This window comes from Myotis daubentonii, chromosome 5 (assembly GCF_963259705.1).
Source record: "Myotis daubentonii chromosome 5, mMyoDau2.1, whole genome shotgun sequence".
Classification (NCBI taxonomy): Eukaryota; Metazoa; Chordata; class Mammalia; order Chiroptera; family Vespertilionidae; genus Myotis; species Myotis daubentonii.
The window spans coordinates 61,116,926-61,131,835 of NC_081844.1; the positions used below are offsets into that span (position 1 = coordinate 61,116,926).

Consider the following 14,910-nt stretch of genomic DNA (forward strand, 5'->3'; position numbering starts at 1 on the left):
TCCATTTGCCCTCCCAACCTTTAAACCATTATTTCACACCTTGTTCCAAGAACCTCCAGATATCTCCCCTCTTCCTCATTCTCAGTGGATTTATCTGGTTTCTGTTTCACTGAGAAGAGGAATTTGACAATTTCTCACGCTTTATTTACCACCTTACCAGCGTCTACTTTGCCTTTCTTCTGTTACTGTTGATGAACTCTGCTGCATGTCTAAAGTCAACCCCTCTACTCATCTTTTAGATTGCATCCTTTCTCACCTATCCAAGACATTACTCCAACAATTATCCCCTTTTACTTTTGTATTATAATTATTTCCTCTGTACTAGATCATGTCTAGTAGCATTAAAAAATGCTGCCAAATCTTTCACATTGCCTTCTAACTTATACTCCATTTCCCTGCTCTTCTTCATAGAAGAATCATTTTATGAGCTGTCTCTACAGTGACTCCTATGATTATCTTTTTTTTTATTTAAAAGGCTTTTTATTTTTTTATTTATTGATTAAGGTATTACATATGTGTCTTTATCCCCCATTGCCCCTCACCCCCCTACTCATGCCCTTACCCCCCTGGTGTCTGTGTCCATTGGTTAAGCCTATATGCATGCATACAAGTTTTCTGGTCGATCCCTTCCCCTTACCTCCACCCTCCTCTACCTTCCCTCTGAGGTTTGACGGTCTGATCGATGCTTCTCTGTCTCTGGATCTATTTTTGTTCATCAGTTTATGTTGTTCATTATATTCCACAAATGAGTGAGATGATGTAATATTTATCTTTCTCTGATTGCTTATTTCGCTTAGCATAATGCTCTCCAATAGGATTGTCTTTTGAACCCATTCTCATCAGGCTTTCATCCCTAGTACTTCACCTAAATAGCTCTTGTCATGATCAGGAATGAATGGCTTCCATCTTGTTGAATCCAATGGAAAATTACCCATGCTCCTCTTTCTTAGCATATCTGCCCAGTGGATCACTCCCTCCTTAAAACACATTCTTCACTGGGTATCTGAGATATCAGACTGACACCCTCTTAGCAGACTAGAGAGAGACATTCTCCTGCTGACCTTGAAAAAGCAAACTGCCATCTGGTGAGCTGCCTATGGAGAGGGCCACATGGTAAGAACCTGAGGGTGGCCTCTAGGGCTGAGTGTCATCCCAGCTGATAACTAGGGGGAATAAAGAGACATACCTCACCATAAGGAAATGAATTCTACCAACAACATTTGAAAGAGCTGGGAAGAGGATTATTTTCTAGATCTAACATATGAGAATGCAGCTTAGCTGACATAAATTTTAGGCATGTGGACCCTGAGTAAAGGACCTGGCCTAGACATCTGATCTGTAGAAACTGTGAGATAACAAATGGTGTGGCTTTCAGTTACTGAATTTTGTGGTCGTTTGTTATGTAGCAATATATTTCTTACATTCAAGGAGATGGTTTGTATTTCACATTTAACATTGAAACAAGAAGTTTCCAAATAGAGTCACAAGGAGGGAAATATTTTCTGTAGTTAGTTTTATAGGGGGAATTTAGCAGTATTTAGCAGTGAAGAGAACTCTACAGGCCAGTTAGTCTGAAAAACATCATCAACCTACCCATGTTGTGTTCTTGAAGCTCCATGGCCCACACTGTGTAACCATAGGACTTCTAACGCATTTTTATATTTAAATTTAAGATTTTATTTTTGGTCACATAAATCTGAGATAAGTAGGATGTTTATGATCTTCATATGTATAATTTGGAAAATTTTATGGAGTCCGAGTTGCCTGCTCATGATCACATAGCTCTTTACTGCAAAGAGCCAACACCATGAGTGAGAACTTTGTTAATGCTGGCTGCACTTTCCACTAAAGCACACTCTGCTATTTCATGGTGTGTGATGATATGAACCAATTTGAACCAAAGATACTGAGATATCCATACCTCTTGACAAGTCCTGATATAAGGTCTTAGAAGATAGGCTATACTTCAGATTCTCTGGATTGGCATTGAGCAATATCTAAGAACTTTTAACACAGGAAAGGAAATAAAGTAGTGACAGCAAGGCTTTAAGAAGAAAACCTGACATGAATGGAATAGAAGAGAAAGATACCGGCAGATAGGAGGTAGGTTCTCCAGGTGTAACATAGCAGAGGTGATGAATCTAATTGGGATGTTGCCATTGGAGAGGACCACGTGGAAGAAACTTTATGGACAGGATGGGGTGACTTCTTGGAAGGTAGGGGCAGGGCAAAGCAAAAGTTGAGGTGGACTAGTCTGTGGTTTTTGGTCTTTGGAGAATGCTATGGCTGTCGATGTGAGTTGCGCTTAAGGAAAGGAAATGTTAGATTTCAAACTTACAGAGTGTGAAATAACGATGTCAGGACAAAAGGAAACTGGAGTTCTAAATCAGGAAATCAGGACAGAGTAGGGAATATAGAATTGTGGTAGAGTCTTATAGAAGAGAGAGTTGAATCCCATAATAATGGATGGAATTTCTGAAGGCCAGCTTGTAATGAGAAAAGAGGGGGGGGGGCGGGACTAAGGAGTAAACTTTAGTGTGTAAGTTCTAATAGTTAGAACTACTAAAACATTTTATTTGAGTTCTAGTTTGGAAGGATTATATGGCTTCTTACATTTCTGAATTTCAGCCAGGATAGAGGTATGTTTAGTTATACATACTTAAATAGAACTCTCACTTCTGTGAGCCCTAAGTAAATCTAGCGTTGCCAGGTAAATAAATTCACCAGGAAGATCATCGGGGGCACTCACTCACTTTGTTTACTTATGGCCGTTGTTTATTTTCCTGTCCAGGTGAGACCTTCGTTTTCCAGTTACTTGTCTAGGTGGTGTAAATGCAAGGCACACCTTACAGCTGAAGAGTCCGTGCATAGCACCAGGCTTACTTTCTATTCACAAAGACTGACAGTGCTAATGACGGCTTTTCCCTGGATATTTACAAAGTCACTTTGTTGGTTTGTATCTCTGTGGCATTTCCATAGTAGAGGAATTATTTACATGTTACTGTTCCACATTTCCAGTGGTAGGTTTGTTTTTTTCTTTTTGCTCTACTAGGAAAGGTATAACGTAAGTGGTGAAGAAGCTTAGAGGAAGAATGTCATGAAATTGTCCTTTGTTAGAAGACTGTCCCCATCACCCTTTTTTCAATCTTGTAAAAATGTTTGTGTGTTTCCGCATAGGAAATAGAATGTGTCATTAGGAAGCATTAGGGGAGTTATTTTAAAGGCAGATTTTAAAGAGCCTTAATCACGAATGTTTTATGCATGCTGAAAACCTAAGTGAGAAGGGAGTATAGATTTGTGTTGCTGAAATTTTCCTCTTTGTTGTCTTTCATCTTGTGGGCGTGATTAAATATTTAAGTGTATCTGCTGAAACAAATAGGAACGCAGCGTTGTGATGGGAATACTTTAGCAGCCATGGACTACCCCATCTTTTATTTCTCGTACAGCTCTCTGCATTAACTAGTGGTAATGACCTGGCAGTAGACTGTTTGAAATGGCATAGTGGTTTCCCCCCACCCCCCTTCACATAGATTGAGATAGTTATTTCTTACTACAGCCTGTTTTTATTGCCATATAAGTTTTTCGAAAAGTGTTTCTTGGCTCAGTCAAATTTGTATCCTTGTAAAAATAACATAATGCCAGAAAAAAAATACGTATAACTGGATAAAATAAGAAAAAATAGCTATTTTATTGGACTATAAGTTTGAGTTTCTTCCCAGGTTTATCATGTACTTTGTTTTGGGGAAAGTTTGGACAGGAAGGTGGGAGTGAGCACGATCGGTTAGAATGTGTCTCAGATTTTCCTCAAGGTTGCACCAGCCTATGATGGCCTATGGTACCTATGATAGAATAATATTATGAAACCACAGGAGTGAATAGTGGATAATTAGCGATTATTGCTGATATTATAGAGCAGCTATTAGAAACTGACTCTTTGTTTGGCCTCAAAGGAAACTAAAATCCAGGTAATTTAAGTGATATGTCCTTCGTCACACAGCTAGTTAGCAGCTGAGCTGGAAATAGTGCTTGGGTTTCTCGCTTCCAATCCAGAACTCTCTTCTGTGTGTCTTTCATACAGATATGATGAATTTCCATTACAGACAACTCAGTAGAATTTTTGTGATGAATAATGGCTAAGCAATTATCACTAGCCTCCCCAACCTGATGGGTTGAAAGCATAATTGAGAGTTTAAGAATATAAATTTTTCCTAAATTTCTACTAAATGATCTTTGAGACAGCCTTTGGAGAAAGGGAATAGATATTCCAATTGTGATTCTCCTGATTGGAGGGAAGTGTTGAATATCCATATGCTGGGTCTGGTAAATTGATACAGAATGAATAATGAACTGTTCTGCATTTTAACTGCCCGTTCATTGGCTTCAATTCTTTAGTTTACAACCTGGATTCCCCATTCTGTCTCCCACAAATCTCAGATGAAGAGGCATCCTTTAGGATATTTAGAGTGTTCTAAACAAAATGGTTCAGGGGGAGGTTGATTCTACAATCCCCCGAGTGTCGCTAGATTAAGCAAGCCCCTTGCTTTAAGTTTGCTCTGGGAATAAGTTGAAGCCTTGGTAGATAAGTAGAAATAGGAAACCCAGAGGCATAAAAATGATTGCAACAATAGCCAGATACTTTTTCAAAGGAAACAGATAGAGATATCGTTCAGAAGCTTACTCCCACAGGACATCGCTCAGTCATCTGCGTTGGCTTTGAAATGCCTGCTGTCATTGTAATTATTTATAAACTTGTGCTTTTTGCACTGTTAGGAATGTAAGCTTTAGAACATCTTTTATTACTAAGGCTTTCTAGCTCTAGTGAGTGCATAATCACTGTTGAAACTCATATGGCACAAGATCCTATAATCTTTTTCTATAATCTTTAATGCCAATTTTAATAAAATATTTCTGGAGATAATAAAATTAAATATCATATAATACATTACTGGCAATAATAATTATGTTGCTGCTGCCACTTCTACTACCAGGATAAGGGGGGCTGGGGGGGGGGGAGAAGGAAGAAGCACGTATCTTGTATAAGGCCTTGTGCTGAGCACTTTACACAAATCATGTCAATATAATCCTTATAACAACGTTATCATTGTCTCCATTTTACAAGGAAGTGTTGTATAGCTAAGCCCCTTGCCCACAGTCGTGCAGCTAGCAGCTAGCTCAAATTCCTGAGCTCACACTTTTAACCATTGTGGCATATATTGCTTTATTCTACAGTCTTGGGATAGGCTGTGGAACATCTGCCTTCTGTTTCAAAGCATTATGTGCATCCCTTGGTTTAGTTCAAGGAAAAAATTAGAATGTTATATATAAGTTTTGTTCATGCACAAATTTTTAAACAATTCTCATAAGAAGAAACAGGTATGTTTAATTGTTATTAATCATCAGATTAGGGGAAGAAAGTATGCAGATCTTTTAGAAAAATAATTACGGGTAGTGCCCATGAAGGTTCTTGTTAATAAACTGTTTCACTATCAGGTGCTGAAAAATTGTACAGAGCTATGTCATATCATAACTTATGACAAGTTATTATGTCATTTTCAATTGGAAAATGGTATAATGAATTATTTATAACCATCCCAGAATTGAAGTTAATATAGTTTTTCACTAAAAAGATTATACTGTCTTCCACATACACATCTTCTTTGTGATGAATGATTAAGTTTTATATATTAATTTTAAATAATTGAGTCAATGTTATGATTTACAGTGACTTAAAAATTGCATTTTTATATTTTAATATGAAATATTAATATGCTATTTAACAAGTAAATAACTTTATGTACATAATCTTTATTTTATTACATTGTAAAACTAGCTATATATGCTTACCAGAATTTTCTATTTCAGTTTTCTGAAAAGCGTAATTAATTATCTAATAACATAATTGTTAATTAACTTAGTCATTATTTTAATTAGCATTTTGGTAAATTCCTTTTACTAATTTTCTCTTCTCTGACACCTCTCATAATAAACTAGTGACATGTAGAAGGAATTGTTTGAAAGAAAGACAGTATGAAAAGAACATGACTATATAAAGAAAAACCAAGTGTCATGTGATTACTATTTGTTAGTCTTAGAAGTTATAGCAACACATCATAACTATGGGTGATTTGTTACCTATTTTCCAAGAAGGTTAAAGGGAGAAATATCCATTACTTGTGACAGTATTTCCATGGTATGATGGCATCATTTATTCTGGATATTTTCTTGTTCAGAGAAAGAAATTAGAGAATCTTAAAAGATGGTGGTTGTTCATCTTATTTTTAGCTTTCATTATTATTGTCAACCATAACGTGTGCATGTTTGAAACAGTAATGATGATGGAAATCTTAATATCACCATCATTAAATAGAGAGGAGTTAGTTGCTCAGTGACCAACATTTGAAAAAGAAACCCGGATTTTCAGTTTTGCCACTTTGTTACCTTGGGCGAGTCTTTCCATCTTTTTGAGTCTCAGGTTTTTAGCTGAAAAAATAATAAGTTTTACTAACCAATCTCTATGATTAAATTCTGCTCTCCATGTTTCTTAACTTTCTTATGTTTGCTAGCAGAGAATCTTCTTTACCTGATCTCTTAGAAAGAAAAATGAAACAAAATCAAATTTTGTAGCCAGTGGCCCAGTCATAGAGGAATATAGGGATGTGTATGTCTTTTCCATTGTACTCAGCTGTGTTTTCTGTAATAGATGTACACAATATCCCATGTAATTGGTGCAGAGGGGCTGTGGCTTCTGCTGTTGCAGAGGTGTGGAGGCTGCCAAACAGGGCCCTGACCCGTGATGCTGAGGCCACTCCTGCCAGCCTAGGGGGGCTTTCACCTTCATACAGTCAGTTTTGGCAATCCATGTACTTACCTTGCAAATTCATGGTTCATTTTCTTTTGAAATTAAAAACAACACCAACATTAATATGCGTTGCTGTGGTTTAAGCGGATTTGTTTAATTAAAACCATTGAAGTAAATAGCAATGTTCGTGGTTTCCAGAAACAGATATGTATGGGCATAGCCCTCCCTTATCCAAGGGGGATGCATTTCAAGATCCCCCGTGGATGCCTGAAACTGTGGATGGTACCGCACCCTATGTATACTGTACTCCTGTTTTTTCTTCTACATACATAGCTATGATATAGTTTAACTTATAAGTAGTCGCAGTAAGAGATGAATAACACTGTTACTACAATAGAACAATTATAGCAGTATATTGTAGTAAAAGTTATATGAATGTGGTCTTTGTCTTTCAAAATACCTTATTATATTGCATGTACTGCATGGGGAGGCTGGACAGAGGGATGATTCAGGTCCTGGGCAGGACGGAGCAGGACTCAGCGAGATTTCGTCTTGCTACTCAAAACAGCGTGCATTTTTCAAACTTATGAATTGTTTATTTCTGGGGCTTTTCTATTTAATATTTTTGGACCACAGTTGATAGCAGGGTAACTGAAGCCACAACAAGAGAAACCACAGGTAAGGGGGGATTACTGCAATTTAAGGAGAGAGAAGATTCTTACCCTTCCATGTCATTTATGTTTGGTTGCAGAACTTCAGATGGTGGCAAAGTTGTTGGCACCATAGAAGTCAGTGTCGTGAAGATGGGGGAGATTGAGGATGGGGAAGCCGACCACATCACGGCAGATGTGCAGGGACAAAAGGTAGGGTCTCCGCCAGCTCATTGCACAAGTTAAATTAGAAAGGATCATCTTCACCGGATGTCTGAATCACCAACACCTCTGTGGGGTATGAAATCTCATTCTTCAAGAGCTAAATGAGAAATCAGCTCTGCAATCTGAGTACCAGAAGTGTGTTTCAGCCTCTGAAGCCGAGGCTGTTTGCATGGAACTAGGCAAAGGCAGGTGCCACTCAGAAACATCTTCCTCTTCTCCACCTGCTCCTGTGTCCACACTGCCTCTTCTCAGTTGATCACGGTTGCATTCTGCCATAATTAACCCTACAGGAGATGCCCAGGAAATTCTTGGAGGACTATTACCACAAATAACCACTTCCCTACTCTCAAAACCCTCTTTGGAAAAAGATGCAGTTTGAACTTAGATTTCATTTTTACGTGAAGGAGGGCAGACTTCATAACATTGTGCCTGATGAAACTGCGGAGAGAGAAGCAGGGAATTGTCCACAGTGGAGGGGCTGCTCTGGAGGAGGGGCGATGCCCGCTGGAGGCCAAGGGGCTTCCTTGAAGGCCAGGATAAAGGCTCCAGTGCCTCTCAAGATGTGGCCGGGAGTTTTACTTGCTTTCTACTCCCTTTTCTGCAGGAGATGAAAACTTGATATTGAGTATTAGCCCAAATGCCTGTCTTCGGAATGCAATTGCCTATTTTATTGAGGCTTGGGGGACAGGCTTCAAAATGGCTAATAGTTCTTTTCAGGAACATGAGCTTGTGTACACACTGTAATTCCTGCCTCGTTATAAATGAACATTTTTTTAATGACAAGGCTCATTCTGACTTAACTTCTAGCTTAGAGACTCTTATCTGGGAACATTTGGATTTTGTTGGTAAAGAAACATCTACATGGAAGATGGTGTTTATGTAACACTTAATGAATCATTAACTTTACACAATATAAGACTCCTTTTCAAATATACATAGTTCTAGCGCTAAGAAAGGCAACACTTGTTTCTCTCTGTTCCCCTGCTCTCCCTTGGAGCATATCCCGGATCATGAAAAGATTCCAAGGAGGCCTGGAGTTTGAATCAGGTTGCCTCCAAATGTCAGGGCTATGCTGAAGTTTCGTAGCAGATCCTCTTAGGGTTTGTGTAAACAAGACCCGTTTGGGGTGAGTCCCTTTATTTGGTCCTCGTGTCCTTTGGAGTTCTATATAAGACCCATCTTAGCACCACATGGTTTGTATCAAAATTAAGGAGGGAGGATTTTAAGGGTAAGCAGGGTCTGAGATCAGAAATAGGCAGATGATGGTGCCTGGACCTGTGGGCATGAGCCAGGCCAGGAGCCGACACATGTCCCATTTCTAAGTTAGGCCACTTTCCCTCCTCTGACTCTATCACTAGCTGCCTCTCTGTTCTCAAAGTTCATCTACCCCTTCATTTCTTTATTGCGTTTCTATTCTGAGGTAGCGCAAGCTGAATCCTGATCTTTTCATAACCGGAGAACTCGATACGCAGGCGTATGCCCCACCCAAGTCCTGCTTTATGTTTCTGACTTAGTCATGTGACCTTAAAAAAGAGACTTAACCGAGCTCTTCTAGAAATAGGAGGTGACGGTGTCAGCACAAACCCTGTAGAGTCACGGGTGACAGAAATGGTAAACACAGCGAGCTTTGTCGGCAGTACCTTCGTCCTGCCTGATTCTTAGTAAACCTTGACCTTTGGCAAATTTCTTTTATAAAATTTGCTATAGACTCTGTTGGCAGTCCCGGGGAATATTGGTGATTGAACAGAGAACATGGAGTAAGTCCACTCTGCATGACATTTAGGAAAGTCATGTGGAAATAACTTTATCTCAGTGTTTTCAAAGCGTGGTCAGGATCATCTTGGGGTGCAAACACACTTTTGCAGATGCATGAAATCAAAGTCAGTGAGGTGTATTAACACAGTTTGTTACTGATGGAGATTTAAGTCCCAAGTTAGTGAATGACTGAAACATATGAAAGGACAAAGTCACTGAAAGAAAGGATATCCTGATAATAGCATCCTTTTTACTGGTTTGCATTTATGGCAGAGAAAGACAAGAAACTACATTTAGACCCATAGTCATGTGAGTACATGACACATCATCTCTCATGTATATTGAAGCAGATAAACTATTAATACCCATATTAATCAGCTCAGCTGCCATAATAAAATATCATAGACTGGGTAGCTTAAACAGAAATTGATTATCTCACAGTTTTCAGATTAAAGTTCCAGATTAAAATGCCAGATGATTCAGTTCTTAGCAATAGCTCTCTTCTGTCTTGCAGGCTTCTTGCTGTGTCCTCACATGATCTTTCCTTGGTGCAGGTGCACAGACAGAGAGGGTGAGCTCTGGTGTCTTCCTCTTCTTGCAGGGCACAGCCCCATCAGATTAGGGCCCCATCCCTATGACCTCTTTTAACCTTAAGTACCTCCACAAAGGTCCTATCTCCAAATACAGTCACATTGGGTGTTTGGGCTTCAGCATATTAATTTTAAGGAACACAGTTCAATTCATAATAATACCTCTGATATAAAATACTGCATTTTAATTTTGAATTTTACATAGCCTTCAGAGCATGAAATAAAATATTAAAAAAATCCAAACTCTCTCCTCTCACATACATTTACTTACTTGCTTCCTCAGATCATATTTTTATTATTATATTTATGTTTCTCATCCAGGGAAGATAGAGCAGAGGGTCATTCACCATATTACCCTGGTTCAAACTTTTAGTTGATATATGTATACATAGAACTAGAAGACAACGTGTTACTATCACATAGCAGTAGAAAGGAAATTCACAAAAGAAATACGAATACTGTCCTTTTACAAAGCCAATATATTAGGTGAAATGTTGCATTAGGTATCCAAACTTTAAAAAAATAATTGAAGTCATTGTTTACTCATTTCTTTGTCTCATATTCACAGTCAATATGTCAATAAATCCTGTTGATTGTGACTTCTAAATGAATCCAGAATCCAAGGACTCATGACCCTTTCCCTGCTACCAACATTGACTGTCACCTACATTTTTACAGTAGTCTCTTAAATGTTTCCCTGATTCCCTCCTCCCTCCTCCCGGCACTGCCCTCCACCATAGTCTATTTTCAGCAGAGCACTTACTAAAATGTAACCCAGAATGTGCCATTCCTCCTGGATCCTTAGCTCCCGGAAAGTATGAATCCAAAGCCTTCCAGTGACCTGACTTAAAGTCCTATATCTCAAAATTTATGAGTGTTGTGTGTGTGTATACATACATATATATGTGTGTGTGTGTGTGTGTGTGTGTGTGTGTGTGTGTGTGAGTGTGTATACACTAATAAAAGAGAAATATGTAAATTGGTCATCACTCCACTAGGCACACCAGCTAATCAGGTTGAGTATGCAAATTAACCCAACAAAGATGGCAGTTAATTTGCATATGCAGGCGCAGAGTGAAGACTGAAGATGACTGAAGACTGAAGACTAAAGAGGCTTGGCTTCTCCGCTGCGGCCACAGAGGAGAAGCCAAGCCTTGCTGTGGCCGGACCAAAGGCCTGGGTCCTGGGTGCCGGAGGAAAACCGGTACCAGCAGCCAGGCGAAGGAAGGCCTATTGCGTGAATCTTCATGCAACGGGCCTCTAGTGTATCTATATCTACATCTATATCTATATCTATCTATCTATATGTATATACAGATAGATCTATATCTATATAGCTATATCATCTATATCTATGTCTATATCTATAACTATATAACTATAATTATATCTATATATGTCATCTATATCTATATCATCTATTTCTATCTCTCTATCTATCTATATATATCTATAATCCATCATTACCTGTGACTTCAGTGATTGTGACTCTCAAATTGGGCAGTGCCTGGAGAAGGAAGGGTGGAGGGAGACAGACTGGACAGTTAGGAAATAGCCCAAGCAATTCTGATTCCCCATTTTGGGGGGAGCGGTCTGAGTCTGAGGAACCTTCTAAGGAAGGCCGAGCATTCCAGAATGGTGGCTGTTTCCCACAGAACTCATCACCAGAAGAAATTGCTGGTATTTTGTTTGTTTTCTTTTTATCAGCATTTATTTGTTCAGTTTGAAATATTTGCTCTGAAAATTTATTGTTTTCCTTCCCCCAGCTTTTTTTTTTTTTTTTTTTTTTTTTGGCTAGCGATAGAAGGAAACTCATGTGAAGAAACAAATCCTGGTGTTTGTGTGAAAATAGGTCTCTTGTCAACCTCCTGGGGTCAGAAGAGTCTTGCTTCCTCTGTTGGTTACAGCTTCACGGGAAGCTGAAGGACAGTCCCACGCTTACTGATAGATTGTCTGGGATACTGTCTCCCACTTGAGGTTTGCTTTGTGCTCCTCTAGGCCTCTTCTCTTCTGTGGAGACAAGTGTGGGCTTCGTAAGGGCTCACGGCCTTGCCCATCTCTGGATCAGCTTATTTGTAAATTGTCCCTATACAGTATGAGCAGGTGTTTTTACTGTTTTGCTAGAGACAAAACTCTCATTTTCCTTTATGTAATTAAATACTACAACATATATATATATATAAAATGAAGTAAAATATAAAATTATATATATATATATATATATATATATATATATATATATATATATATATATATATTAGATGCCCGGTGCACGAAATTCTTGCACAGGTACGATCCCTAGGCCTGGCCTGCAATCAGGGCCATCTTCCCTGGCTGCAGGCAGCCAGCCCCGCCCCTTCTCACCACCCACCCCCAGTTCCCGGTTCGGTTCCCCATTCGCCATCAGGTGATCAGAGACTTCCTGCTGGGGGAAGGGACTGAGAGGTTGGCCCGCAGGCCCTGATTGAGAGATTATATATATATATATATATATATATATATATATATATATATATACGATTTAAAGTTGCCTTTGCTTAAAATATAGAAAATAATTTGCTTTTTATTGATTCAAAATCATTCCAGCTGTCAGAAAAACAAAATCCTTCAGCTTGTCAAATCTAATTTGCTGTATTAGGAACATTCATGGACAGTCCTTTCCCAGATTTTACTTTCGTTCCTAAGTGGCCATTAACTAAAACCAAAATGTACTCTATGACCATATAATACAATCATATTATAAATAAATAATCACAAGTTAAGCAAGCTTCATGATAGAGATAACACTGAAAATAGTGTTACAAAATGTCTTGTTCAGAATTTTTTGATACTATGTGCACAGCCTCTTGTTCTGCAAACAAAATAATTTTCTTATTTTGATTACTTTCAACTGTTTTCTTATCCTTTTCTTGTGTTCTTCCCTAGTGTGCACTTGTATGTGAATGTTCAGCACCAGAGAATGTGAGCGGAAAAGACAACTTACCTTTTCTGAATGCAGGTATGTACCTCCGTTCTGAAAACTTGCATTAATTTCATATGAGCATACATTTTAATTTCCTGTGGAGTCAACACTAAGCCTGGGCAGCATTCTCATAGAATCGTTTGTGCACACTTAATCATTGAATCAGTAATTGTGATCAGCCAGGAGAGTGGAGGGAGACTTGACAATTCCACAAGAATGATGCATAAATACCTTGGCTAAATGACAAATTCCTGCTAGCTGCTTGATTTTTATGTTCTCTGAAACAAGACACACTGGAAAACAGAGTAAATATTAGAAATGTGAAGTTCTTATTTATTTTGATTTTCTAATTATAGAACTCAAAATGAAGTTGCTAGAACAGTAGATATATGGATTCAGCAAGAAAAATTCATACACATATCTGCACATTCTTGGGCGTGTATGTATGTACTGTTTTACTTATCCTATATAATAAAAGCGTAATATGCAAGTCGAACAAATGGTGAAACAACTGGTCTCTATGACACGCGCTGACCACCAGGGGGGCAGGCGCTCAATATAGCTGCCCCAGCCCACAGGCCCTGATCTCCCAATCGGGGCCTGCTGGCCAATCTCTCAGTCCCTTCCCCCAGCAGGAAGTCTCTGATCACCTGATGGCGAATGGGGAACCAGGAACCAGGGGTGGGTGGTGAGAAGGGGCGGGGCTGGCTGCCTGCAGCCAGGGAAGATGGCCCTGATCTCAGGCCAGGCCTAGGGACTGTACTCGTGCAAGAATTTTGTGCGCCAAGCATCTAGTAGTAATATATTTGAATTTCAACAAGGTACTAAACAATGTGTTAAATTATGAGCTTATGAATAAAACTGATATATGGTACAGTTAAAAATGTGTCATAAAATGTATATGTAAATTATGAAACTAATATTTAAATAATATAAATTATTATACCACTAATAATAGTAAATAATGACTTTTACAATGACAGGCACTGTGCTCAATGCCTTGTATGCCTGTCTTACCTTGATTTCTGACATCTGACATGTGCTGTGAAGTAGGTACTATCATTATCCCCATGTGACAGCTGAGGCAATTGGTCAAGTTCACCTACTTAGCAAATAGCAGGTTCAGAATTTAAATACAGTTTCAATCCTAAGGCCTTTGCTCATAATTACTAGGCTGTGCTATTACTAAAAAAACACTAATTAATATGTTGCTATAACAACAGAAGAAGCTTTAATGTTTTTCTAGTCCTGTCTTGATGTACATTTAAACAAAGACATACATAGCATTATAATCAGCTGAATGAATGATACCGTACTTCAAAGGCTTACTAGTACATAACCCCAAACTATTAAGAGTTGTTCCCTGAAGGAAGACACTAATAATAGAGAATGGAAATGGAAAAAGGGAAGGCGACCATTTGACTGTGTTTATATGTACAGAGAACTCAAAATAAAATTTAACAATAACAACAAAACATTAACTACACTTATGTAGAATGAGGGATTATACCAAAGAAGATCAGCTCCGCCTCAACTTATGACCAAATGACATTCTTTAAAAAATTTTTTATTTTACTTAGGATGTAATATTAGAGGGATATTCATTAAAAAGTGAAAGGTCTACCCAACAGTTAGATCAGCCCTGGATCATAAAAGTACTTGATACATTATTTGTGTGGTTAAAATATCTAATGTATCCTCAAAGGGTCCTCCTCACATTTATTTCTCTACCTGAAGGTTAAATAAACCTTTAGTCCTTTATTGTAATACTAGGGGCCCTATGCATGAAGATTCGTGCACTGGGTGGGGGTGGGGGAGTGGAGAGGGGGTCCCTCAGCCTGACCTGGACCCTCTCCAATATGGGAGCCCTCAGGGGAGCCCTCTCCAATCCGGGAGTTTCTGTCTGTCTTGGCAATCATATGAGTGAAT

General features: G+C 38.7%; 1 protein-coding gene across 9 annotated transcripts in view; it reads left to right on the forward strand.

Moving 5' to 3' along the window:
• The window catches only part of INPP4B (inositol polyphosphate-4-phosphatase type II B), a 577,521-nt gene that overhangs the window by 397,632 nt on the left and 164,979 nt on the right, over positions 1–14,910 (forward strand). For all 9 annotated transcript variants that reach the window (XM_059697959.1, XM_059697964.1, XM_059697966.1 and 6 more), the window contains 2 exons: positions 7,551–7,662; positions 12,945–13,017. In XM_059697959.1, the coding sequence (XP_059553942.1) occupies positions 7,551–7,662; positions 12,945–13,017 (185 nt within the window). The remainder of the gene's footprint in view (positions 1–7,550; positions 7,663–12,944; positions 13,018–14,910) is intronic.